The 27,876-nt window shown below is 34.1% G+C and overlaps 1 protein-coding gene across 1 annotated transcript; it reads right to left on the reverse strand.

Annotated features, from left to right (window-relative positions):
* Positions 1-781: 781 nt before the first annotated feature.
* On the reverse strand, positions 782-27,565 carry LOC311233626 (hatching enzyme 1.2-like; the record flags this gene model as incomplete). The annotated part of the gene is made up of 4 exons (XM_084320592.1): positions 782-788; positions 22,279-22,360; positions 22,654-22,832; positions 27,435-27,565. The coding sequence occupies 4 exons, from the start codon at positions 27,563-27,565 to the stop codon at positions 782-784; spliced, it is 399 nt and encodes a 132-aa protein (XP_084176718.1).
* Between the last annotated feature and the right edge of the window lie 311 nt (positions 27,566-27,876).

The following is a 27,876-nucleotide window of genomic DNA, read 5'->3' on the forward strand; positions in this document are numbered from 1 at the left end:
TGGATTACAGAAAATTATCCCTAAAGTGCTATCTGTTGCAGCTGCACTGTTTTCCATGAAAATACCATATTTGGATAAGTTTGACCATTTCTAAAAATCATTATTTAATAAAACACAGAAAAGGATCACCAAGTTACTCTGGATAAAAAAAAACTTTACAGACAACATTGAGACAAAGCTTCCAGACACATCTCCATCCAAACTCTTGGAAGAACTCATTGAAATCTCATCTGATACCACCTGGAGAGCTAGTTTCAGAGTGTGGTGCTGAGTACCAAGTATCTCATGATGCTGCAGTTAATGTGTTGATACCATTCAGCCCCACATATCTGTGTGAAGCTGGCTTTTCATCCATGACAGCTCTGAAAACAAAATATAGGGCCAAGTTGAGCCCTATATAACAGTGCAGCTGCAACAGATAGCACTTTAGTGATCCTTTTCTGTATTTAAAAAAAAAACTTTTGTCATCAGATTCAGATTCAGACAACTTTATTGATCCCGCGTGGGGCAATTCATATTTGCAGATTCACCAACAAGCAACAAAGACAAACAAACAACAAAACATCTCAACGACAGCACGGCAAATAAAGAGTCATTGTATCATCATTGTAGCAAAAAAGACAGGACCGGGAAAGTCTTTATCGTATGTAGGGGTGCCCTGGAATATTTTATTGAACACAGGGGTGCCTTGGCAGCAGAAAGGTTGAGAACCCCTGATTTAGCTGACGCTTTTATACAGGGCGACTTACAAGTTCTGTACAAGTCCCCAGGAGGGGCACAACTAGCGGCTGAATGACCACAAGAAATATTTAATTTAGAAGATAACCAAATTATGTTCAGAAAAATCCCACGTGTGTGCGATTTGGTGGGAGTGTAACTGTGGCCATTATATGGTTTCATCATTTATATGTTATTTCAGTTTGTAAGTGTAATATTTGAGAATGTATTTATGTTTCATTTCTTATTTTCTTTATTATTTAATTTGCTACAATTTATATTAATATAATATAAATTAATTATAATTAATTAATTAATTAATATATTCATTTTGACGTCTGGTCATATATGGTGTCCCGTTGGGCTGCTGTCGTGTTTTTACCTTTGGAACTGATTAAGACACCTGCGAGCAAGCGGCAGGAATGGACAGAGACGAGTTGTACAGGCTCTCTAAATTCTAAGAGTGTACCACTATGTGTAGTGTACCACTATCAAGACTGTTACCAAGAACAGAAGAATAAGACCCCTTTTTATGTAGCATGCAGCCAACGAGGTATTTAATGTTTGTTTGTATTTTGCTTTTCTGATGTGTTGTTTTCATACCGTGTATATTATTGTTTGTGTTGACCTGACGCAACGTATGTTTCTGTTTAAGTTTTCACGGTGGATTGGAGGACCAAGCCTTTAATAAACCCGTCGAAAGGAAACCACTTGTGTCTGCAGTGCTTGGAAGGAGTTACACACACTATTTCTGACACTGATCCATATACCGTATGTCCCTAGATTCAGATACCAAGAACATGCAAATGGACCATTTAAAAAAAAATTTAAATGTTTATTCTATGTCCTTGTGGAATGAGTGACAAAAAAAAAGTAAACAAAAAAAAAATATTATAATAATATATATATTTTTTTATTTTTTTATTTGTATTGATGGAAGAGCCGCACATTGACGGGCAAAGAGCCGCATGCGGCTCGCGAACCGCGGGTTGGCCACCCCTGCTCTAGTGTGACACCTTGTGGCTGAATGTTATCTATACTCTATACTATAGCACCAGCCAGGTGCTACAACCAGGAAATGCCCAAGAGAAAATTGTCTGTTATATCCATGCGCAGAATTTATTCCCCTCCCCCCCAGGTAATCTCTTAGTTACAACACAATTGTAACAGTAATGCATTTGTATGGTTCATACGTGACAAGGCTTTAATTTTGGGTAGTTTGGAGTTTGTTTGCTTTAAATAAATAATATAAATATTGTATTAAATATATAGCCCTATTAAATATACATAATACTACAGATATTACCTGAAAAAATACAATCAACAAGTAAACAAGTCAAGAAGAAACATCACAATAAGAGTCTTCCACTCTGTATCGAACTGAGACTGTGCACAGAATAAACTATCTTTTTTTCCCTATCCATTGACCTGCTCCTCTGATTTTGTGATCACAGAAATAAACGACTTTCTTTGGAATAGCTCATCTCAATTTCTGTAAACTCACTGGATTTGGTAAAATAATCTTTCACAACACCTCCAGGAATGTGGGAGAAGAATAGTAATATATGTGCATTAACAATATGTTTAAATAAAAAAGGCAGAGGGCATAAATTCTGTTTTGAAAAAACTATATTTATTTAGTAAGTAGTTGTGTAATGTGTGGCACATTCAATCAATTTGCATGCATGTTGAGAAAACGGGTACATGCGGCATTTAAACATCTGAGTCTTGGCTATTTTTTATTTTTAGTCTTAGTCATGTGTCAAATTCTCTTTTTCGTTTTCCTCATTTAGTCACCTTCATTTATTTTTCGTTTTGTCAGTTTTAGTCAACTACAGGTCAGCATTTTAGTTTTTGTTTTGTCTCGATTTAGTCTTTTTTTGTCTCGCCACTCAGTTACAGCAGTCAACGACCTCATTCCTGGTCCGTATACTAACAGCACTAGAGTCTGTTCAGCCTGTTTACTAACAGCACTAGAGTCTGTTCAGCCTGTTTACTAACAGCACTAGAGTCTGTTCAGCCTGTTTACTAACAGCACTAGAGTCTGTTCAGCCTGTTTACTAACAGCACTAGAGTCTGTTCAGCCTGTTTACTCACAGCACTAGAGTCTGTTCAGCCTGTTTACTAACAGCACTAGAGTCTGTTCAGCCTGTTTACTAACAGCACTAGATTCTGTTCAGCCTGTTTACTAACAGCACTAGAGTCTGTTCAGCCTGTTTACTAACAGCACTAGTCTGTTCAGCCTGTTTACTAACAGCACTAGAGTCTGTTCAGCCTGTTTACTAACAGCACTAGAGTCTGTTCAGCCTGTTTACTAACAGCACTAGAGTCTGTTCAGCCTGTTTACTAACAGCACTAGAGTCTGTTCAGCCTGTTTACTAACAGCACTAGAGTCTGTTCAGCCTGTTTACTAACAGCACTAGTCTGTTCAGCCTGTTTACTCACAGCACTAGAGTCTGTTCAGCCTGTTTACTAACAGCACTAGAGTCTGTTCAGCCTGTTTACTAACAGCACTATAGTCTGTTCAGCCTGTTTACTAACAGCACTAGATTCTGTTCAGCCTGTTTACTAACAGTACTAGAGTCTGTTCAGCCTGTTTACTCACAGTACTGGTCTGTTCAGCCTGTTTACTCACAGTACTAGAGTTCAGTTCAGAGTTTTTATTTGCCACATGGAATCATACTATCAGAGTTTCTTCATTACACAATCATAAATATCATTCCATGGACAAAAGGAGCAGGAAGAAGAATAAATCGTATAGTTACCTGCCCCTTATTCCTAAACTAAACAAGTATTTACTTAATGGTCGGTGTACAACCTAATTTACACAAATAATAATTTATACAATTATACAAGAAACACACAATCCACAGTTAAACAAGAAAAAATGTAATAATAATAAAGAATAAAAGAAAGAGAAAAAATAAAAAAATATCTCACTATTCAGATCACATTTGATTTTCATACTGACTCAATATTTTTTTTGTATTATTTTTTAAAAAACGATAAACACTATTACATCCCTTAAGCTCGCTATGGAGAGAATTCCACAACTTTACACCAATAACTGAAGGACACATCTGTTTAAGTGTGGTACGTGCAAACTGATGTTTAAAATTTTATTTTCTCCTACTAAACTCACTTTCTAAATGAAAAAGATTTTATAGTTTTTCTGGCAGTGTATTATTTCTTGCCCTAAACATAATTAACATTGTTTGAAACTTAACCATGTCTTCAAGTTTAATTATTCTAGATTTAATAAATAATGTATTTGTGTGTTCTCGATAACTCACTTTATGTGTGATTCTTACAGCCCTCTTCTGTAGTATATATAATGGTTTTATATTGGTCCCATAAGTATTCCCCCATACTTCAACACAATAACTGATATAAGGTGAGATGAGTGAACAGTAGAGTGTTCTCATTGCCTCATACTCTAACACATCCTTTACTTTATTCATAACAAAAATACTATATTTCTTTACGTGTGCTATGTGCGATTTCCATGTTAATTTATCATCCATAATCATACCAAGAAAACGAAATTCATTAACTCTCTATATCAACTCCATCTATGGTCCGTACTATATTTTCATCTAGTTTTCGATTGCCAAAAATCATAAATTTAGTTTTTTTCAGATTCAGTGATAGCTTATTTACATCAAACCATTTCTTTAGCTTTGTCATTTCATACACAATATATTCAGCTAGTTCCTTTAAATTATTTCCAGAGCAAAAAAAATTGGTATCATCAGCAAACAAGACAAACTGTAATAGTTTTGAAACATCACAAATATCATTAATATATAGTCTATATAGAGTCTGTTCAGCCTGTTTACTCACAGTACTAGAGTCTGTTCAGCCTGTTTACTAACAGCACTAGAGTCTGTTCAGCCTGTTTACTCACAGTACTGGTCTGTTCAGCCTGTTTACTCACAGTACTAGAGTTCAGTTCAGAGTTTTTATTTGCCACATGGAATCATACTATCAGAGTTTCTTCATTACACAATCATAAATATCATTCCATGGACAAAAGGAGCAGGAAGAAGAATAAATCGTATAGTTACCTGCCCCTTATTCCTAAACTAAACAAGTATTTACTTAATGGTCGGTGTACAACCTAATTTACACAAATAATAATTTATACAATTATACAAGAAACACACAATCCACAGTTAAACAAGAAAAAATGTAATAATAATAAAGAATAAAAGAAAGAGAAAAAATAAAAAAAATATCTCACTATTCAGATCACATTTGATTTTCATACTGACTCAATATTTTTTTTGTATTATTTTTTTAAAAACGATAAACACTATTACATCCCTTAAGCTCGCTATGGAGAGAATTCCACAACTTTACACCAATAACTGAAGGACACATCTGTTTAAGTGTGGTACGTGCAAACTGATGTTTAAAATTTTATTTTCTCCTACTAAACTCACTTTCTAAATGAAAAAGATTTTATAGTTTTTCTGGCAGTGTATTATTTCTTGCCCTAAACATAATTAACATTGTTTGAAACTTAACCATGTCTTCAAGTTTAATTATTCTAGATTTAATAAATAATGTATTTGTGTGTTCTCGATAACTCACTTTATGTGTGATTCTTACAGCCCTCTTCTGTAGTATATATAATGGTTTTATATTGGTCCCATAAGTATTCCCCCATACTTCAACACAATAACTGATATAAGGTGAGATGAGTGAACAGTAGAGTGTTCTCATTGCCTCATACTCTAACACATCCTTTACTTTATTCATAACAAAAATACTATATTTCTTTACGTGTGCTATGTGCGATTTCCATGTTAATTTATCATCCATAATCATACCAAGAAAACGAAATTCATTAACTCTCTATATCAACTCCATCTATGGTCCGTACTATATTTTCATCTAGTTTTCGATTGCCAAAAATCATAAATGTAGTTTTTTTCAGATTCAGTGATAGCTTATTTACATCAAACCATTTCTTTAGCTTTGTCATTTCATACACAATATATTCAGCTAGTTCCTTTAAATTATTTCCAGAGCAAAAAAAATTGGTATCATCAGCAAACAAGACAAACTGTAATAGTTTTGAAACATCACAAATATCATTAATATATAGTCTATATAGAGTCTGTTCAGCCTGTTTACTCACAGTACTAGAGTCTGTTCAGCCTGTTTACTAACAGCACTAGAGTCTGTTCAGCCTGTTTACTCACAGTACTGGTCTGTTCAGCCTGTTTACTCACAGTACTAGAGTTCAGTTCAGAGTTTTTATTTGCCACATGGAATCATACTATCAGAGTTTCTTCATTACACAATCATAAATATCATTCCATGGACAAAAGGAGCAGGAAGAAGAATAAATCGTATAGTTACCTGCCCCTTATTCCTAAACTAAACAAGTATTTACTTAATGGTCGGTGTACAACCTAATTTACACAAATAATAATTTATACAATTATACAAGAAACACACAATCCACAGTTAAACAAGAAAAAATGTAATAATAATAAAGAATAAAAGAAAGAGAAAAAATAAAAAAATATCTCACTATTCAGATCACATTTGATTTTCATACTGACTCAATATTTTTTTTGTATTATTTTTTTAAAAACGATAAACACTATTACATCCCTTAAGCTCGCTATGGAGAGAATTCCACAACTTTACACCAATAACTGAAGGACACATCTGTTTAAGTGTGGTACGTGCAAACTGATGTTTAAAATTTTATTTTCTCCTACTAAACTCACTTTCTAAATGAAAAAGATTTTATAGTTTTTCTGGCAGTGTATTATTTCTTGCCCTAAACATAATTAACATTGTTTGAAACTTAACCATGTCTTCAAGTTTAATTATTCTAGATTTAATAAATAATGTATTTGTGTGTTCTCGATAACTCACTTTATGTGTGATTCTTACAGCCCTCTTCTGTAGTATATATAATGGTTTTATATTGGTCCCATAAGTATTCCCCCATACTTCAACACAATAACTGATATAAGGTGAGATGAGTGAACAGTAGAGTGTTCTCATTGCCTCATACTCTAACACATCCTTTACTTTATTCATAACAAAAATACTATATTTCTTTACGTGTGCTATGTGCGATTTCCATGTTAATTTATCATCCATAATCATACCAAGAAAACGAAATTCATTAACTCTCTATATCAACTCCATCTATGGTCCGTACTATATTTTCATCTAGTTTTCGATTGCCAAAAATCATAAATTTAGTTTTTTTCAGATTCAGTGATAGCTTATTTACATCAAACCATTTCTTTAGCTTTGTCATTTCATACACAATATATTCAGCTAGTTCCTTTAAATTATTTCCAGAGCAAAAAAAATTGGTATCATCAGCAAACAAGACAAACTGTAATAGTTTTGAAACATCACAAATATCATTAATATATAGTCTATATAGAGTCTGTTCAGCCTGTTTACTCACAGTACTAGAGTCTGTTCAGCCTGTTTACTAACAGCACTAGAGTCTGTTCAGCCTGTTTACTCACAGTACTGGTCTGTTCAGCCTGTTTACTCACAGTACTAGAGTTCAGTTCAGAGTTTTTATTTGCCACATGGAATCATACTATCAGAGTTTCTTCATTACACAATCATAAATATCATTCCATGGACAAAAGGAGCAGGAAGAAGAATAAATCGTATAGTTACCTGCCCCTTATTCCTAAACTAAACAAGTATTTACTTAATGGTCGGTGTACAACCTAATTTACACAAATAATAATTTATACAATTATACAAGAAACACACAATCCACAGTTAAACAAGAAAAAATGTAATAATAATAAAGAATAAAAGAAAGAGAAAAAATAAAAAAATATCTCACTATTCAGATCACATTTGATTTTCATACTGACTCAATATTTTTTTTGTATTATTTTTTTAAAAACGATAAACACTATTACATCCCTTAAGCTCGCTATGGAGAGAATTCCACAACTTTACACCAATAACTGAAGGACACATCTGTTTAAGTGTGGTACGTGCAAACTGATGTTTAAAATTTTATTTTCTCCTACTAAACTCACTTTCTAAATGAAAAAGATTTTATAGTTTTTCTGGCAGTGTATTATTTCTTGCCCTAAACATAATTAACATTGTTTGAAACTTAACCATGTCTTCAAGTTTAATTATTCTAGATTTAATAAATAATGTATTTGTGTGTTCTCGATAACTCACTTTATGTGTGATTCTTACAGCCCTCTTCTGTAGTATATATAATGGTTTTATATTGGTCCCATAAGTATTCCCCCATACTTCAACACAATAACTGATATAAGGTGAGATGAGTGAACAGTAGAGTGTTCTCATTGCCTCATACTCTAACACATCCTTTACTTTATTCATAACAAAAATACTATATTTCTTTACGTGTGCTATGTGCGATTTCCATGTTAATTTATCATCCATAATCATACCAAGAAAACGAAATTCATTAACTCTCTATATCAACTCCATCTATGGTCCGTACTATATTTTCATCTAGTTTTCGATTGCCAAAAATCATAAATTTAGTTTTTTTCAGATTCAGTGATAGCTTATTTACATCAAACCATTTCTTTAGCTTTGTCATTTCATACACAATATATTCAGCTAGTTCCTTTAAATTATTTCCAGAGCAAAAAAAATTGGTATCATCAGCAAACAAGACAAACTGTAATAGTTTTGAAACATCACAAATATCATTAATATATAGTCTATATAGAGTCTGTTCAGCCTGTTTACTCACAGTACTAGAGTCTGTTCAGCCTGTTTACTAACAGCACTAGAGTCTGTTCAGCCTGTTTACTCACAGTACTGGTCTGTTCAGCCTGTTTACTCACAGTACTAGAGTTCAGTTCAGAGTTTTTATTTGCCACATGGAATCATACTATCAGAGTTTCTTCATTACACAATCATAAATATCATTCCATGGACAAAAGGAGCAGGAAGAAGAATAAATCGTATAGTTACCTGCCCCTTATTCCTAAACTAAACAAGTATTTACTTAATGGTCGGTGTACAACCTAATTTACACAAATAATAATTTATACAATTATACAAGAAACACACAATCCACAGTTAAACAAGAAAAAATGTAATAATAATAAAGAATAAAAGAAAGAGAAAAAATAAAAAAATATCTCACTATTCAGATCACATTTGATTTTCATACTGACTCAATATTTTTTTTGTATTATTTTTTTAAAAACGATAAACACTATTACATCCCTTAAGCTCGCTATGGAGAGAATTCCACAACTTTACACCAATAACTGAAGGACACATCTGTTTAAGTGTGGTACGTGCAAACTGATGTTTAAAATTTTATTTTCTCCTACTAAACTCACTTTCTAAATGAAAAAGATTTTATAGTTTTTCTGGCAGTGTATTATTTCTTGCCCTAAACATAATTAACATTGTTTGAAACTTAACCATGTCTTCAAGTTTAATTATTCTAGATTTAATAAATAATGTATTTGTGTGTTCTCGATAACTCACTTTATGTGTGATTCTTACAGCCCTCTTCTGTAGTATATATAATGGTTTTATATTGGTCCCATAAGTATTCCCCCATACTTCAACACAATAACTGATATAAGGTGAGATGATTGAACAGTAGAGTGTTCTCATTGCCTCATACTCTAACACATCCTTTACTTTATTCATAACAAAAATACTATATTTCTTTACGTGTGCTATGTGCGATTTCCATGTTAATTTATCATCCATAATCATACCAAGAAAACGAAATTCATTAACTCTCTATATCAACTCCATCTATGGTCCGTACTATATTTTCATCTAGTTTTCGATTGCCAAAAATCATAAATTTAGTTTTTTTCAGATTCAGTGATAGCTTATTTACATCAAACCATTTCTTTAGCTTTGTCATTTCATACACAATATATTCAGCTAGTTCCTTTAAATTATTTCCAGAGCAAAAAAAATTGGTATCATCAGCAAACAAGACAAACTGTAATAGTTTTGAAACATCACAAATATCATTAATATATAGTCTATATAGAGTCTGTTCAGCCTGTTTACTCACAGTACTAGAGTCTGTTCAGCCTGTTTACTAACAGCACTAGAGTCTGTTCAGCCTGTTTACTCACAGTACTGGTCTGTTCAGCCTGTTTACTCACAGTACTAGAGTTCAGTTCAGAGTTTTTATTTGCCACATGGAATCATACTATCAGAGTTTCTTCATTACACAATCATAAATATCATTCCATGGACAAAAGGAGCAGGAAGAAGAATAAATCGTATAGTTACCTGCCCCTTATTCCTAAACTAAACAAGTATTTACTTAATGGTCGGTGTACAACCTAATTTACACAAATAATAATTTATACAATTATACAAGAAACACACAATCCACAGTTAAACAAGAAAAAATGTAATAATAATAAAGAATAAAAGAAAGAGAAAAAATAAAAAAATATCTCACTATTCAGATCACATTTGATTTTCATACTGACTCAATATTTTTTTTGTATTATTTTTTTAAAAACGATAAACACTATTACATCCCTTAAGCTCGCTATGGAGAGAATTCCACAACTTTACACCAATAACTGAAGGACACATCTGTTTAAGTGTGGTACGTGCAAACTGATGTTTAAAATTTTATTTTCTCCTACTAAACTCACTTTCTAAATGAAAAAGATTTTATAGTTTTTCTGGCAGTGTATTATTTCTTGCCCTAAACATAATTAACATTGTTTGAAACTTAACCATGTCTTCAAGTTTAATTATTCTAGATTTAATAAATAATGTATTTGTGTGTTCTCGATAACTCACTTTATGTGTGATTCTTACAGCCCTCTTCTGTAGTATATATAATGGTTTTATATTGGTCCCATAAGTATTCCCCCATACTTCAACACAATAACTGATATAAGGTGAGATGAGTGAACAGTAGAGTGTTCTCATTGCCTCATACTCTAACACATCCTTTACTTTATTCATAACAAAAATACTATATTTCTTTACGTGTGCTATGTGCGATTTCCATGTTAATTTATCATCCATAATCATACCAAGAAAACGAAATTCATTAACTCTCTATATCAACTCCATCTATGGTCCGTACTATATTTTCATCTAGTTTTCGATTGCCAAAAATCATAAATTTAGTTTTTTTCAGATTCAGTGATAGCTTATTTACATCAAACCATTTCTTTAGCTTTGTCATTTCATACACAATATATTCAGCTAGTTCCTTTAAATTATTTCCAGAGCAAAAAAAATTGGTATCATCAGCAAACAAGACAAACTGTAATAGTTTTGAAACATCACAAATATCATTAATATATAGTCTATATAGAGTCTGTTCAGCCTGTTTACTCACAGTACTAGAGTCTGTTCAGCCTGTTTACTAACAGCACTAGAGTCTGTTCAGCCTGTTTACTCACAGTACTGGTCTGTTCAGCCTGTTTACTCACAGTACTAGAGTTCAGTTCAGAGTTTTTATTTGCCACATGGAATCATACTATCAGAGTTTCTTCATTACACAATCATAAATATCATTCCATGGACAAAAGGAGCAGGAAGAAGAATAAATCGTATAGTTACCTGCCCCTTATTCCTAAACTAAACAAGTATTTACTTAATGGTCGGTGTACAACCTAATTTACACAAATAATAATTTATACAATTATACAAGAAACACACAATCCACAGTTAAACAAGAAAAAATGTAATAATAATAAAGAATAAAAGAAAGAGAAAAAATAAAAAAATATCTCACTATTCAGATCACATTTGATTTTCATACTGACTCAATATTTTTTTTGTATTATTTTTTTAAAAACGATAAACACTATTACATCCCTTAAGCTCGCTATGGAGAGAATTCCACAACTTTACACCAATAACTGAAGGACACATCTGTTTAAGTGTGGTACGTGCAAACTGATGTTTAAAATTTTATTTTCTCCTACTAAACTCACTTTCTAAATGAAAAAGATTTTATAGTTTTTCTGGCAGTGTATTATTTCTTGCCCTAAACATAATTAACATTGTTTGAAACTTAACCATGTCTTCAAGTTTAATTATTCTAGATTTAATAAATAATGTATTTGTGTGTTCTCGATAACTCACTTTATGTGTGATTCTTACAGCCCTCTTCTGTAGTATATATAATGGTTTTATATTGGTCCCATAAGTATTCCCCCATACTTCAACACAATAACTGATATAAGGTGAGATGAGTGAACAGTAGAGTGTTCTCATTGCCTCATACTCTAACACATCCTTTACTTTATTCATAACAAAAATACTATATTTCTTTACGTGTGCTATGTGCGATTTCCATGTTAATTTATCATCCATAATCATACCAAGAAAACGAAATTCATTAACTCTCTATATCAACTCCATCTATGGTCCGTACTATATTTTCATCTAGTTTTCGATTGCCAAAAATCATAAATTTAGTTTTTTTCAGATTCAGTGATAGCTTATTTACATCAAACCATTTCTTTAGCTTTGTCATTTCATACACAATATATTCAGCTAGTTCCTTTAAATTATTTCCAGAGCAAAAAAAATTGGTATCATCAGCAAACAAGACAAACTGTAATAGTTTTGAAACATCACAAATATCATTAATATATAGTCTATATAGAGTCTGTTCAGCCTGTTTACTCACAGTACTAGAGTCTGTTCAGCCTGTTTACTAACAGCACTAGAGTCTGTTCAGCCTGTTTACTCACAGTACTGGTCTGTTCAGCCTGTTTACTCACAGTACTAGAGTTCAGTTCAGAGTTTTTATTTGCCACATGGAATCATACTATCAGAGTTTCTTCATTACACAATCATAAATATCATTCCATGGACAAAAGGAGCAGGAAGAAGAATAAATCGTATAGTTACCTGCCCCTTATTCCTAAACTAAACAAGTATTTACTTAATGGTCGGTGTACAACCTAATTTACACAAATAATAATTTATACAATTATACAAGAAACACACAATCCACAGTTAAACAAGAAAAAATGTAATAATAATAAAGAATAAAAGAAAGAGAAAAAATAAAAAAATATCTCACTATTCAGATCACATTTGATTTTCATACTGACTCAATATTTTTTTTGTATTATTTTTTTAAAAACGATAAACACTATTACATCCCTTAAGCTCGCTATGGAGAGAATTCCACAACTTTACACCAATAACTGAAGGACACATCTGTTTAAGTGTGGTACGTGCAAACTGATGTTTAAAAATTTATTTTCTCCTACTAAACTCACTTTCTAAATGAAAAAGATTTTATAGTTTTTCTGGCAGTGTATTATTTCTTGCCCTAAACATAATTAACATTGTTTGAAACTTAACCATGTCTTCAAGTTTAATTATTCTAGATTTAATAAATAATGTATTTGTGTGTTCTCGATAACTCACTTTATGTGTGATTCTTACAGCCCTCTTCTGTAGTATATATAATGGTTTTATATTGGTCCCATAAGTATTCCCCCATACTTCAACACAATAACTGATATAAGGTGAGATGAGTGAACAGTAGAGTGTTCTCATTGCCTCATACTCTAACACATCCTTTACTTTATTCATAACAAAAATACTATATTTCTTTACGTGTGCTATGTGCGATTTCCATGTTAATTTATCATCCATAATCATACCAAGAAAACGAAATTCATTAACTCTCTATATCAACTCCATCTATGGTCCGTACTATATTTTCATCTAGTTTTCGATTGCCAAAAATCATAAATTTAGTTTTTTTCAGATTCAGTGATAGCTTATTTACATCAAACCATTTCTTTAGCTTTGTCATTTCATACACAATATATTCAGCTAGTTCCTTTAAATTATTTCCAGAGCAAAAAAAATTGGTATCATCAGCAAACAAGACAAACTGTAATAGTTTTGAAACATCACAAATATCATTAATATATAGTCTATATAGAGTCTGTTCAGCCTGTTTACTCACAGTACTAGAGTCTGTTCAGCCTGTTTACTAACAGCACTAGAGTCTGTTCAGCCTGTTTACTCACAGTACTGGTCTGTTCAGCCTGTTTACTCACAGTACTAGAGTTCAGTTCAGAGTTTTTATTTGCCACATGGAATCATACTATCAGAGTTTCTTCATTACACAATCATAAATATCATTCCATGGACAAAAGGAGCAGGAAGAAGAATAAATCGTATAGTTACCTGCCCCTTATTCCTAAACTAAACAAGTATTTACTTAATGGTCGGTGTACAACCTAATTTACACAAATAATAATTTATACAATTATACAAGAAACACACAATCCACAGTTAAACAAGAAAAAATGTAATAATAATAAAGAATAAAAGAAAGAGAAAAAATAAAAAAATATCTCACTATTCAGATCACATTTGATTTTCATACTGACTCAATATTTTTTTTGTATTATTTTTTTTAAAACGATAAACACTATTACATCCCTTAAGCTCGCTATGGAGAGAATTCCACAACTTTACACCAATAACTGAAGGACACATCTGTTTAAGTGTGGTACGTGCAAACTGATGTTTAAAATTTTATTTTCTCCTACTAAACTCACTTTCTAAATGAAAAAGATTTTATAGTTTTTCTGGCAGTGTATTATTTCTTGCCCTAAACATAATTAACATTGTTTGAAACTTAACCATGTCTTCAAGTTTAATTATTCTAGATTTAATAAATAATGTATTTGTGTGTTCTCGATAACTCACTTTATGTGTGATTCTTACAGCCCTCTTCTGTAGTATATATAATGGTTTTATATTGGTCCCATAAGTATTCCCCCATACTTCAACACAATAACTGATATAAGGTGAGATGAGTGAACAGTAGAGTGTTCTCATTGCCTCATACTCTAACACATCCTTTACTTTATTCATAACAAAAATACTATATTTCTTTACGTGTGCTATGTGCGATTTCCATGTTAATTTATCATCCATAATCATACCAAGAAAACGAAATTCATTAACTCTCTATATCAACTCCATCTATGGTCCGTACTATATTTTCATCTAGTTTTCGATTGCCAAAAATCATAAATTTAGTTTTTTTCAGATTCAGTGATAGCTTATTTACATCAAACCATTTCTTTAGCTTTGTCATTTCATACACAATATATTCAGCTAGTTCCTTTAAATTATTTCCAGAGCAAAAAAAATTGGTATCATCAGCAAACAAGACAAACTGTAATAGTTTTGAAACATCACAAATATCATTAATATATAGTCTATATAGAGTCTGTTCAGCCTGTTTACTCACAGTACTAGAGTCTGTTCAGCCTGTTTACTAACAGCACTAGAGTCTGTTCAGCCTGTTTACTCACAGTACTGGTCTGTTCAGCCTGTTTACTCACAGTACTAGAGTTCAGTTCAGAGTTTTTATTTGCCACATGGAATCATACTATCAGAGTTTCTTCATTACACAATCATAAATATCATTCCATGGACAAAAGGAGCAGGAAGAAGAATAAATCGTATAGTTACCTGCCCCTTATTCCTAAACTAAACAAGTATTTACTTAATGGTCGGTGTACAACCTAATTTACACAAATAATAATTTATACAATTATACAAGAAACACACAATCCACAGTTAAACAAGAAAAAATGTAATAATAATAAAGAATAAAAGAAAGAGAAAAAATAAAAAAATATCTCACTATTCAGATCACATTTGATTTTCATACTGACTCAATATTTTTTTTGTATTATTTTTTAAAAAACGATAAACACTATTACATCCCTTAAGCTCGCTATGGAGAGAATTCCACAACTTTACACCAATAACTGAAGGACACATCTGTTTAAGTGTGGTACGTGCAAACTGATGTTTAAAATTTTATTTTCTCCTACTAAACTCACTTTCTAAATGAAAAAGATTTTATAGTTTTTCTGGCAGTGTATTATTTCTTGCCCTAAACATAATTAACATTGTTTGAAACTTAACCATGTCTTCAAGTTTAATTATTCTAGATTTAATAAATAATGTATTTGTGTGTTCTCGATAACTCACTTTATGTGTGATTCTTACAGCCCTCTTCTGTAGTATATATAATGGTTTTATATTGGTCCCATAAGTATTCCCCCATACTTCAACACAATAACTGATATAAGGTGAGATGAGTGAACAGTAGAGTGTTCTCATTGCCTCATACTCTAACACATCCTTTACTTTATTCATAACAAAAATACTATATTTCTTTACGTGTGCTATGTGCGATTTCCATGTTAATTTATCATCCATAATCATACCAAGAAAACGAAATTCATTAACTCTCTATATCAACTCCATCTATGGTCCGTACTATATTTTCATCTAGTTTTCGATTGCCAAAAATCATAAATTTAGTTTTTTTCAGATTCAGTGATAGCTTATTTACATCAAACCATTTCTTTAGCTTTGTCATTTCATACACAATATATTCAGCTAGTTCCTTTAAATTATTTCCAGAGCAAAAAAAATTGGTATCATCAGCAAACAAGACAAACTGTAATAGTTTTGAAACATCACAAATATCATTAATATATAGTCTATATAGAGTCTGTTCAGCCTGTTTACTCACAGTACTAGAGTCTGTTCAGCCTGTTTACTAACAGCACTAGAGTCTGTTCAGCCTGTTTACTCACAGTACTGGTCTGTTCAGCCTGTTTACTCACAGTACTAGAGTTCAGTTCAGAGTTTTTATTTGCCACATGGAATCATACTATCAGAGTTTCTTCATTACACAATCATAAATATCATTCCATGGACAAAAGGAGCAGGAAGAAGAATAAATCGTATAGTTACCTGCCCCTTATTCCTAAACTAAACAAGTATTTACTTAATGGTCGGTGTACAACCTAATTTACACAAATAATAATTTATACAATTATACAAGAAACACACAATCCACAGTTAAACAAGAAAAAATGTAATAATAATAAAGAATAAAAGAAAGAGAAAAAATAAAAAAATATCTCACTATTCAGATCACATTTGATTTTCATACTGACTCAATATTTTTTTTGTATTATTTTTTTAAAAACGATAAACACTATTACATCCCTTAAGCTCGCTATGGAGAGAATTCCACAACTTTACACCAATAACTGAAGGACACATCTGTTTAAGTGTGGTACGTGCAAACTGATGTTTAAAATTTTATTTTCTCCTACTAAACTCACTTTCTAAATGAAAAAGATTTTATAGTTTTTCTGGCAGTGTATTATTTCTTGCCCTAAACATAATTAACATTGTTTGAAACTTAACCATGTCTTCAAGTTTAATTATTCTAGATTTAATAAATAATGTATTTGTGTGTTCTCGATAACTCACTTTATGTGTGATTCTTACAGCCCTCTTCTGTAGTATATATAATGGTTTTATATTGGTCCCATAAGTATTCCCCCATACTTCAACACAATAACTGATATAAGGTGAGATGAGTGAACAGTAGAGTGTTCTCATTGCCTCATACTCTAACACATCCTTTACTTTATTCATAACAAAAATACTATATTTCTTTACGTGTGCTATGTGCGATTTCCATGTTAATTTATCATCCATAATCATACCAAGAAAACGAAATTCATTAACTCTCTATATCAACTCCATCTATGGTCCGTACTATATTTTCATCTAGTTTTCGATTGCCAAAAATCATAAATTTAGTTTTTTTCAGATTCAGTGATAGCTTATTTACATCAAACCATTTCTTTAGCTTTGTCATTTCATACACAATATATTCAGCTAGTTCCTTTAAATTATTTCCAGAGCAAAAAAAATTGGTATCATCAGCAAACAAGACAAACTGTAATAGTTTTGAAACATCACAAATATCATTAATATATAGTCTATATAGAGTCTGTTCAGCCTGTTTACTCACAGTACTAGAGTCTGTTCAGCCTGTTTACTAACAGCACTAGAGTCTGTTCAGCCTGTTTACTCACAGTACTGGTCTGTTCAGCCTGTTTACTCACAGTACTAGAGTTCAGTTCAGAGTTTTTATTTGCCACATGGAATCATACTATCAGAGTTTCTTCATTACACAATCATAAATATCATTCCATGGACAAAAGGAGCAGGAAGAAGAATAAATCGTATAGTTACCTGCCCCTTATTCCTAAACTAAACAAGTATTTACTTAATGGTCGGTGTACAACCTAATTTACACAAATAATAATTTATACAATTATACAAGAAACACACAATCCACAGTTAAACAAGAAAAAATGTAATAATAATAAAGAATAAAAGAAAGAGAAAAAATAAAAAAATATCTCACTATTCAGATCACATTTGATTTTCATACTGACTCAATATTTGTTTTGTATTATTTTTTTAAAAACGATAAACACTATTACATCCCTTAAGCTCGCTATGGAGAGAATTCCACAACTTTACACCAATAACTGAAGGACACATCTGTTTAAGTGTGGTACGTGCAAACTGATGTTTAAAATTTTATTTTCTCCTACTAAACTCACTTTCTAAATGAAAAAGATTTTATAGTTTTTCTGGCAGTGTATTATTTCTTGCCCTAAACATAATTAACATTGTTTGAAACTTAACCATGTCTTCAAGTTTAATTATTCTAGATTTAATAAATAATGTATTTGTGTGTTCTCGATAACTCACTTTATGTGTGATTCTTACAGCCCTCTTCTGTAGTATATATAATGGTTTTATATTGGTCCCATAAGTATTCCCCCATACTTCAACACAATAACTGATATAAGGTGAGATGAGTGAACAGTAGAGTGTTCTCATTGCCTCATACTCTAACACATCCTTTACTTTATTCATAACAAAAATACTATATTTCTTTACGTGTGCTATGTGCGATTTCCATGTTAATTTATCATCCATAATCATACCAAGAAAACGAAATTCATTAACTCTCTATATCAACTCCATCTATGGTCCGTACTATATTTTCATCTAGTTTTCGATTGCCAAAAATCATAAATTTAGTTTTTTTCAGATTCAGTGATAGCTTATTTACATCAAACCATTTCTTTAGCTTTGTCATTTCATACACAATATATTCAGCTAGTTCCTTTAAATTATTTCCAGAGCAAAAAAAATTGGTATCATCAGCAAACAAGACAAACTGTAATAGTTTTGAAACATCACAAATATCATTAATATATAGTCTATATAGAGTCTGTTCAGCCTGTTTACTCACAGTACTAGAGTCTGTTCAGCCTGTTTACTAACAGCACTAGAGTCTGTTCAGCCTGTTTACTCACAGTACTGGTCTGTTCAGCCTGTTTACTCACAGTACTAGAGTTCAGTTCAGAGTTTTTATTTGCCACATGGAATCATACTATCAGAGTTTCTTCATTACACAATCATAAATATCATTCCATGGACAAAAGGAGCAGGAAGAAGAATAAATCGTATAGTTACCTGCCCCTTATTCCTAAACTAAACAAGTATTTACTTAATGGTCGGTGTACAACCTAATTTACACAAATAATAATTTATACAATTATACAAGAAACACACAATCCACAGTTAAACAAGAAAAAATGTAATAATAATAAAGAATAAAAGAAAGAGAAAAAATAAAAAAATATCTCACTATTCAGATCACATTTGATTTTCATACTGACTCAATATTTTTTTTTGTATTATTTTTTTAAAAACGATAAACACTATTACATCCCTTAAGCTCGCTATGGAGAGAATTCCACAACTTTACACCAATAACTGAAGGACACATCTGTTTAAGTGTGGTACGTGCAAACTGATGTTTAAAATTTTATTTTCTCCTACTAAACTCACTTTCTAAATGAAAAAGATTTTATAGTTTTTCTGGCAGTGTATTATTTCTTGCCCTAAACATAATTAACATTGTTTGAAACTTAACCATGTCTTCAAGTTTAATTATTCTAGATTTAATAAATAATGTATTTGTGTGTTCTCGATAACTCACTTTATGTGTGATTCTTACAGCCCTCTTCTGTAGTATATATAATGGTTTTATATTGGTCCCATAAGTATTCCCCCATACTTCAACACAATAACTGATATAAGGTGAGATGAGTGAACAGTAGAGTGTTCTCATTGCCTCATACTCTAACACATCCTTTACTTTATTCATAACAAAAATACTATATTTCTTTACGTGTGCTATGTGCGATTTCCATGTTAATTTATCATCCATAATCATACCAAGAAAACGAAATTCATTAACTCTCTATATCAACTCCATCTATGGTCCGTACTATATTTTCATCTAGTTTTCGATTGCCAAAAATCATAAATTTAGTTTTTTTCAGATTCAGTGATAGCTTATTTACATCAAACCATTTCTTTAGCTTTGTCATTTCATACACAATATATTCAGCTAGTTCCTTTAAATTATTTCCAGAGCAAAAAAAATTGGTATCATCAGCAAACAAGACAAACTGTAATAGTTTTGAAACATCACAAATATCATTAATATATAGTCTATATAGAGTCTGTTCAGCCTGTTTACTCACAGTACTAGAGTCTGTTCAGCCTGTTTACTAACAGCACTAGAGTCTGTTCAGCCTGTTTACTCACAGTACTGGTCTGTTCAGCCTGTTTACTCACAGTACTAGAGTTCAGTTCAGAGTTTTTATTTGCCACATGGAATCATACTATCAGAGTTTCTTCATTACACAATCATAAATATCATTCCATGGACAAAAGGAGCAGGAAGAAGAATAAATCGTATAGTTACCTGCCCCTTATTCCTAAACTAAACAAGTATTTACTTAATGGTCGGTGTACAACCTAATTTACACAAATAATAATTTATACAATTATACAAGAAACACACAATCCACAGTTAAACAAGAAAAAATGTAATAATAATAAAGAATAAAAGAAAGAGAAAAAATAAAAAAATATCTCACTATTCAGATCACATTTGATTTTCATACTGACTCAATATTTTTTTTGTATTATTTTTTTAAAAACGATAAACACTATTACATCCCTTAAGCTCGCTATGGAGAGAATTCCACAACTTTACACCAATAACTGAAGGACACATCTGTTTAAGTGTGGTACGTGCAAACTGATGTTTAAAATTTTATTTTCTCCTACTAAACTCACTTTCTAAATGAAAAAGATTTTATAGTTTTTCTGGCAGTGTATTATTTCTTGCCCTAAACATAATTAACATTGTTTGAAACTTAACCATGTCTTCAAGTTTAATTATTCTAGATTTAATAAATAATGTATTTGTGTGTTCTCGATAACTCACTTTATGTGTGATTCTTACAGCCCTCTTCTGTAGTATATATAATGGTTTTATATTGGTCCCATAAGTATTCCCCCATACTTCAACACAATAACTGATATAAGGTGAGATGAGTGAACAGTAGAGTGTTCTCATTGCCTCATACTCTAACACATCCTTTACTTTATTCATAACAAAAATACTATATTTCTTTACGTGTGCTATGTGCGATTTCCATGTTAATTTATCATCCATAATCATACCAAGAAAACGAAATTCATTAACTCTCTATATCAACTCCATCTATGGTCCGTACTATATTTTCATCTAGTTTTCGATTGCCAAAAATCATAAATTTAGTTTTTTTCAGATTCAGTGATAGCTTATTTACATCAAACCATTTCTTTAGCTTTGTCATTTCATACACAATATATTCAGCTAGTTCCTTTAAATTATTTCCAGAGCAAAAAAAATTGGTATCATCAGCAAACAAGACAAACTGTAATAGTTTTGAAACATCACAAATATCATTAATATATAGTCTATATAGAGTCTGTTCAGCCTGTTTACTCACAGTACTAGTCTGTTCAGCCTGTTTACTAACAGCACTAGAGTCTGTTCAGCCTGTTTACTAACAGCACTAGAGTCTGTTCAGCCTGTTTACTAACAGTACTAGAGTCTGTTCAGCCTGTTTACTAACAGCACTAGAGTCTGTTCAGCCTGTTTACTAACAGCACTAGAGTCTGTTCAGCCTGTTTACTAACAGCACTAGAGTCTGTTCAGCCTGTTTACTAACAGCACTAGAGTCTGTTCAGCCTGTTTACTAACAGCACTAGAGTCTGTTCAGCCTGTTTACTAACAGCACTAGAGTCTGTTCAGCCTGTTTACTAACAGCACTAGTCTGTTCAGCCTGTTTACTAACAGCACTAGAGTCTGTTCAGCCTGTTTACTAACAGCACTAGAGTCTGTTCAGCCTGTTTACTAACATCACTAGAGTCTGTTCAGCCTGTTTACTAACAGCACTAGAGTCTGTTCAGCCTGTTTACTAACAGCACTAGAGTCTGTTCAGCCTGTTTACTAACAGCACTAGAGTCTGTTCAGCCTGTTTACTAACAGCACTAGAGTCTGTTCAGCCTGTTTACTCACAGCACTAGAGTCTGTTCAGTGTTTGATTAGAAACCCATTACATTACAGGGACCTTGGCACCATCTATGACATGGCCTACACTGTAGTAGATCTTCTCATCTTGAAGAACAAACAGCCCAGATTCCTCCCTGCTCTTAAGTCACTACGTGTGAATAGCTGCTAGTATTTGGTGGTGAAACAAAGTGAGTACTGTAGGCGTGAGCTGGTCTTGTACATACCTCTCGTACTGCATCACACAGTTGTAGTCGTAGGGGGTTCCCTGGTTCAGAGTCTCGATCTTGTTGAAGTTGTACTTCATGTCTGAGTGGAAGAGAGAGAATAGGTGTATATCAATTAATTAGAAATAATAAACGCAATGTAGAAGAAGAGAGAGAGAGGGTCCAGGACAATAAACAGTTTATGGATCAATAGATGATCGGACCATCAAAGAATACAGACCTATATATAAAATAAAATATGTTGATCATCCTCGATTTGTTTGATAAATAACTACTATTGAAATCACAGAATAGAAAGTCCACTACAAAAACCAGAGAGAGAGACTGTAGCACGCTGACAGATTGGATGCTGGAGGTGTAGGGTGTAGATCTCACCGTCGATGATGTTCTCCCACTGGACTCTGATGTGGCTGTCTCTGTCACTGCGGGTCTGCTCGTGGTTGAAGCCCAGCGCGTGGAGCAGCTCGTGCTGGACGGTGCTGTGGTACAGGCAGCCCTGACGGCTCAGAGACACCACCTGCTTGCCCCCGGTGCAGCCCACCCAGGAGTAGCACCTGGAGGCGTGGATATTAAAGGCAACCAACTTGTGTTCAGCTTTTCGTTCAGCGTTTCTCTGATTGGCCACATGGCCACGTGACCGCCCTAGCACACGCCCTTATCCGCTGTGAGACGCGGCAGACGCGGCAGAGAGTGAGCTGGGATCATTTGGTGGTCGAACCAGTTCAGACAGAGGTGTTTATTTATATTAATATTAAACATATCTACTAGAAACACTGGTGTTCTGTTGTGTGACTGTGCTAAACTCTTCCACCACATGACCGACATTTGACATACAGTACACCGAATAAACGATATCTTAAATTATGGCGACACATAGCCTAGAAGAAGCATAGCATAGAAGTCATTGATAAGCGACAGCCATATTAGACACATCGCCATAATTTAAGATATAGTTTATGCATTTGCAAAATATGAGAGCGCTGTCATTGAAGGGCTTCTACAACGGAGCACGGCCGCTGCTGCGTCAAGCTGGCGGTGGCGCACGGAAGCCGGGGACAAACCACTGCGTCGCCCCGCTGGCGCTTCAGCAGCCTCCACGGGCGAAATAACATATAACGTTACAGCGTACAGTTCCACACTGATGTACAGTGACACCCAGCAGAGTTTCTAGTTACAGTAGTGACGCGTGAATCGAGATAGTCCTAACAGTGTTTATTATTAAGAGTCAGATAGTCCGCACAGTGTTTATAGTCCTAACAGTGTTTATTAGTAAGAGTCAGATAGTCCTAACAGTGTTTATTATTAAGAGTCAGATAGTCCTAACAGTGTTTATTATTAAGAGTCCTAACAGTGTTTATTATTAATTAACGTCATAAACCAACTACCAGATTTATTTTGCACCAGGGAACTTGAAGGTTCCTGCCGCTTGTGCTCGCGGCAAAAGGGGGCGGGCTAGCGGCGTGGGGTCGTGGCCAATCAGAGAAAAGCTGAACACAAGTTGGTTGCCTTTAATATTCACGCCACCTGGAGACATACGGATGATGATTGACAATATATGTAGGCTCAATTTGCCTATCTAAGCCAGGATACGTCTTCAACGCGCTCACACCACATTGACTTGGGCTGTCTTGTTACTCACTGTTTGATGTTGTTGATAGTTGCATCCGATGGGTTCGAACCGGTTGAGTTTTATGGAAGGAGTTGCGTAAAGTTTTAAATAATAACGGGGCAAACAAATGAAACAAAACAGGCTCCAGACTTGTACTAAATAGGTTTCAAAACAAACGGGCGCAGCAAAAGGGTTTCAAATAAACTCATAATGATTCTAAGCAAAGTCTTTCTTTTCAGTCTTTCATTCATTCAATCTGCGCTGTGTGTGTGTGTAGCAAGCGAGCGGTTGAAAAACTGTTTCTCGTCTGGCGTGCGTTTACACACAGCTGTGCCATAATTAATAGGAGAACCATGGTGCCATTTTACGAGGCGACCAGTGGCGGCGCTATTTAGTCAAAACTATTAAATCAAATGAAATGGCTCCTACATAGCCGGCCCCTATTGTTATGGGCAGGCTCTAATAACAATACAAAATCAAAAAACTGCTGGAGCCATACAAAATGTTCAAAACAAAATAAATACTTGTGAGGTGGGAAACAGGCATGGTGTATAGGCCTGTTTGAATCTTCAGTACCTAATTTGAGTTTGGCACCAGCAGGCAAATCTTGCTGATGGGCCTTTCAAGTACACTGGTTTTTGTCTGAAGACGCACACTTCTCACAAGTCCTCTTGAGTCTGGCATTGTTTCCAGGACTCTAGCCAACATCCAGGATCCTCTTGGTGCATTCGTGTCAGCTATGATCACAATGTCTTCCTTTTCAAAGTTCCTGCGGATGCGGTTCCATTTTTGACGTACATTCATAAGAGGTAGGTCTTCTTTTATCCATCTAGTCCAAAATACATCCAACAGGTACTGTACTTGTCTCCAATGGCGCTTTGCATACACATGGTCTTTTGGGAGGATAGCAGGGTGCTTTGCATCTTCTGGCATGGCTGCTCTGCTTAATCTCCCACCCACTCTTATGGCTTCGTTTTCAAGTTTGGGATCAAGCTTGTAGGTTGAACTGTGTTTCTGCATGTTCAAACTTCCTTTCTGCAATGTTTTGATTTCCTCTTGAAATCCTTGGTTGAGACAGAATTTTACAACGGCTATCTCTGAAATGTCCAGTTCATCCAGAGAGAGTTTGTGTGCCTTTACAGTGTTTTTGAATTTTTTCATCCACTTCAATTGTCTGTCTTTGTTTGTCTGCGTCTGGTTCTTGAATTTGCATCAGATCTTTCCTTTTTTTACTCAACTGCAAAAGGTGAGTTCTCAAATACAGCATCCATGCTACAGCTCTTTTCAATTTGTAGAAACTTGAGTAGTGGTGTATGAGAGTGCTAGTAGGATCTTGATCCATCATCTGAATGGTATTGACTGTAACCTTCTCTCTTTTGACTTCCGGATCGTCGGCTGGTATGGGGGTGAGATCAGCAGGTAAGTTAGGCCATGTCTCTTCTTTTTCCTGTAGGAAGTCCGGTCCCTTCTTCCAGTCTTCACACTTTAAAAATGCATCAGCTGTAAGACCTCGGGACACATGGTCTGCAGGGTTGATCTTGGTGTTCACTTGGGTTCTGAATGTATCTTCATCCACATTCCTGTTCACTTTCACTGCTAGTACTGCAGCAGTAAGTTCCATTCTGGGTGTTGTAACCCGTTTCAAGGGGGCGTCTCTTGCCTTTGCCATGATTACACGCAGTCTGCGTTTCTTTGGGTGGCGTACTCCATGGTGAGTCCTTCTTTCCTCTAGATTTAACTGCTCTTGTGGCACAGCTTCAGCATGTCCCTTTTGAATGACACTTTCAAGAAAGTCAGTGTACTCTTTGTGAAACTCCACATATTTCTTGAATTTCCTTTTTTGGATCATGAGGTCATTCAAATGTATTATTGATATGCGATTGCCGGAAATATGGGTTGGCTGCTTATGGCTTATTGTGGGTTTGTGTAGAAGCCCACTAACCACCCATCCAAGTCTTGTCTTTACAGCATAGGGCCCATTACCCTTGCTATTAATTACTGCCCACGGTTCCATAAACTTAGCTGCATCATTACCAATCAGGAGTCCAATATCTGCATCAATATATGGCAACTTAACCTCTTTTAGGTAGTTCCATTCTTGCACATCATCCTGAGTGGGAATTTGCTGCTTGGTTACAGGAATTTCTGTTTGAGTATAGAGTGGTGGCAGTTTTAGGAAATCATCTCCTTCAAGACTTGACACTTCCAGCCCATTGATTCGGTTAATACTTATGACCCTTTCTTGTCCTAGAGTACGAAGTAGGATTCGAGTTGGTGTCGCCTTAGCATTCAGTTGCTTCCTTAAAGCTTCAGTGCAGAAGGTTCCAGTGCTTCCTGGATCAAGGAAAGCGTACGTTTGAAGTACCTGATTCGAATTTGACAACTTGACTTGCACAGGAACAATTGACAATTTTTGTTGGTCACCGGCCCCAGTATGGATAGGCCTTTTCATGGTGACTAATGCACTGCCCACTGACATGCTATCGGTGCTTGGACTAGTTTGACTTGTATCTTTTTTAAATTCAATGTGCAACACGGTAGGATGCTTCTTTGTACATATCTTACAAGTCACACGTCTTTCACAGTCCTTACTCATGTGACCTTGAGTCACACAACCGAAACATAAACCATTTACTTTAAAGAACTCAACTTTGTCTTTGTGTATTTTCTTATCCAATGTCTTGCACAGGTCTGTGCTGTGGTTCTCTTTGCAAAAGAAACATGTTTTCTGTTGCACGGCTGCAGAGCTGCTTGTGCTTGACTGTGACTTTGGTTCTGAGGATTCGGTTACTGTGGCAAAACTGCTCTTAGTGTATGATGAAACTGGTATGTATTTCAAATTACTATTTCGGGGAGAAGGGATTGTCCTCTTGTCTTTCGGTTTTGTGTCTTGTATTTCTCCAAAGAGGGGATCAATGGCAATGTTTGCTTGCCTTTCAATGAAATTTACAAGTTGTGGGAACTTAGCTCTTCTGTGTGTACGCTCATAGTAACCATATGCTACTGTCCTCCACCTCTCTCTGTGCTTGAATGGCAGTTTTGACAAGACAGATTTCAAGTATGTAGGATTGTTCATGTCTTGCAGAATTTCATTATTGATCATAGCATTGCAGCATGTTCTCAAGAAGAGTGAGTATTTGTGTAAGGCTTTACCATCTTCTGATCGGATTGCATCCCAATTCAGAATTTGTTCCTCATAGGCAGCAGCAATGAGAACCTCATTTCCAAAATGTTTGCGTAGCAGCCGTTTTGCTTTGACATAGCCTTTTTGGGAATCCATGTGAAGGCAGCTTCTCACAATTGCCTTTGGTTCTCCATCTGTAAACTGTTCAAGAAAGAGCAGTCGATCTCTGTTGTTACTTGTCTTGCTTTCTATACAATGTTCAAATGTACTAATGAAAGAGACATAACTTAATGGATCACCCTTAAAAACAGGAATCTCTCTAGAAGGCAAGAGTGAGAACCTCTGTTCTTGAATTAACATTTCTGTGATTTCATTTTGTTTTCTCAAAATGTCCATCATGGCTCCGCCTGGTTGAACATTAACCTGAGCACCATCCTGCAAGCCAAAGTTTGGGTTAGGCTGTTGAGGTTGTTGGTGAGCAACAGGCATTCGTGACCTTGTAGGCTGCTGAGCAATTTGTTTCTGTGGCTGCCGTAATTGGCCACTAGGGGCATGTTGAGACCTTCGTCTCAGTGGTGGATGGGAAGCTGCTCCTTCAAATTCATAATTTTCATCATCATCATCATCATCATCATCATCATCATCATTATTCTCTTCAGCCTCATCATCCTCATCATCCTCTTCATAGTCATCATCTTCCTCTTCATCATCCAATCCATGATTAACCTTCTGGCTGTCCACTGGTAAGGATTGCATTGAGTCAAAATATTCATTGATGTGGATTAAGGGGTTAACATCAAGCCTGGTGTCTACATGTTTAGTAACATCCAGAACTTTTAACATGGCATCAGCAGCTGCAATTTCC

This window comes from Notolepis coatsorum, assembly GCF_963971535.1.
Source record: "Notolepis coatsorum genome assembly, chromosome: 8".
Taxonomy (NCBI): domain Eukaryota; kingdom Metazoa; phylum Chordata; class Actinopteri; order Aulopiformes; family Paralepididae; genus Notolepis; species Notolepis coatsorum.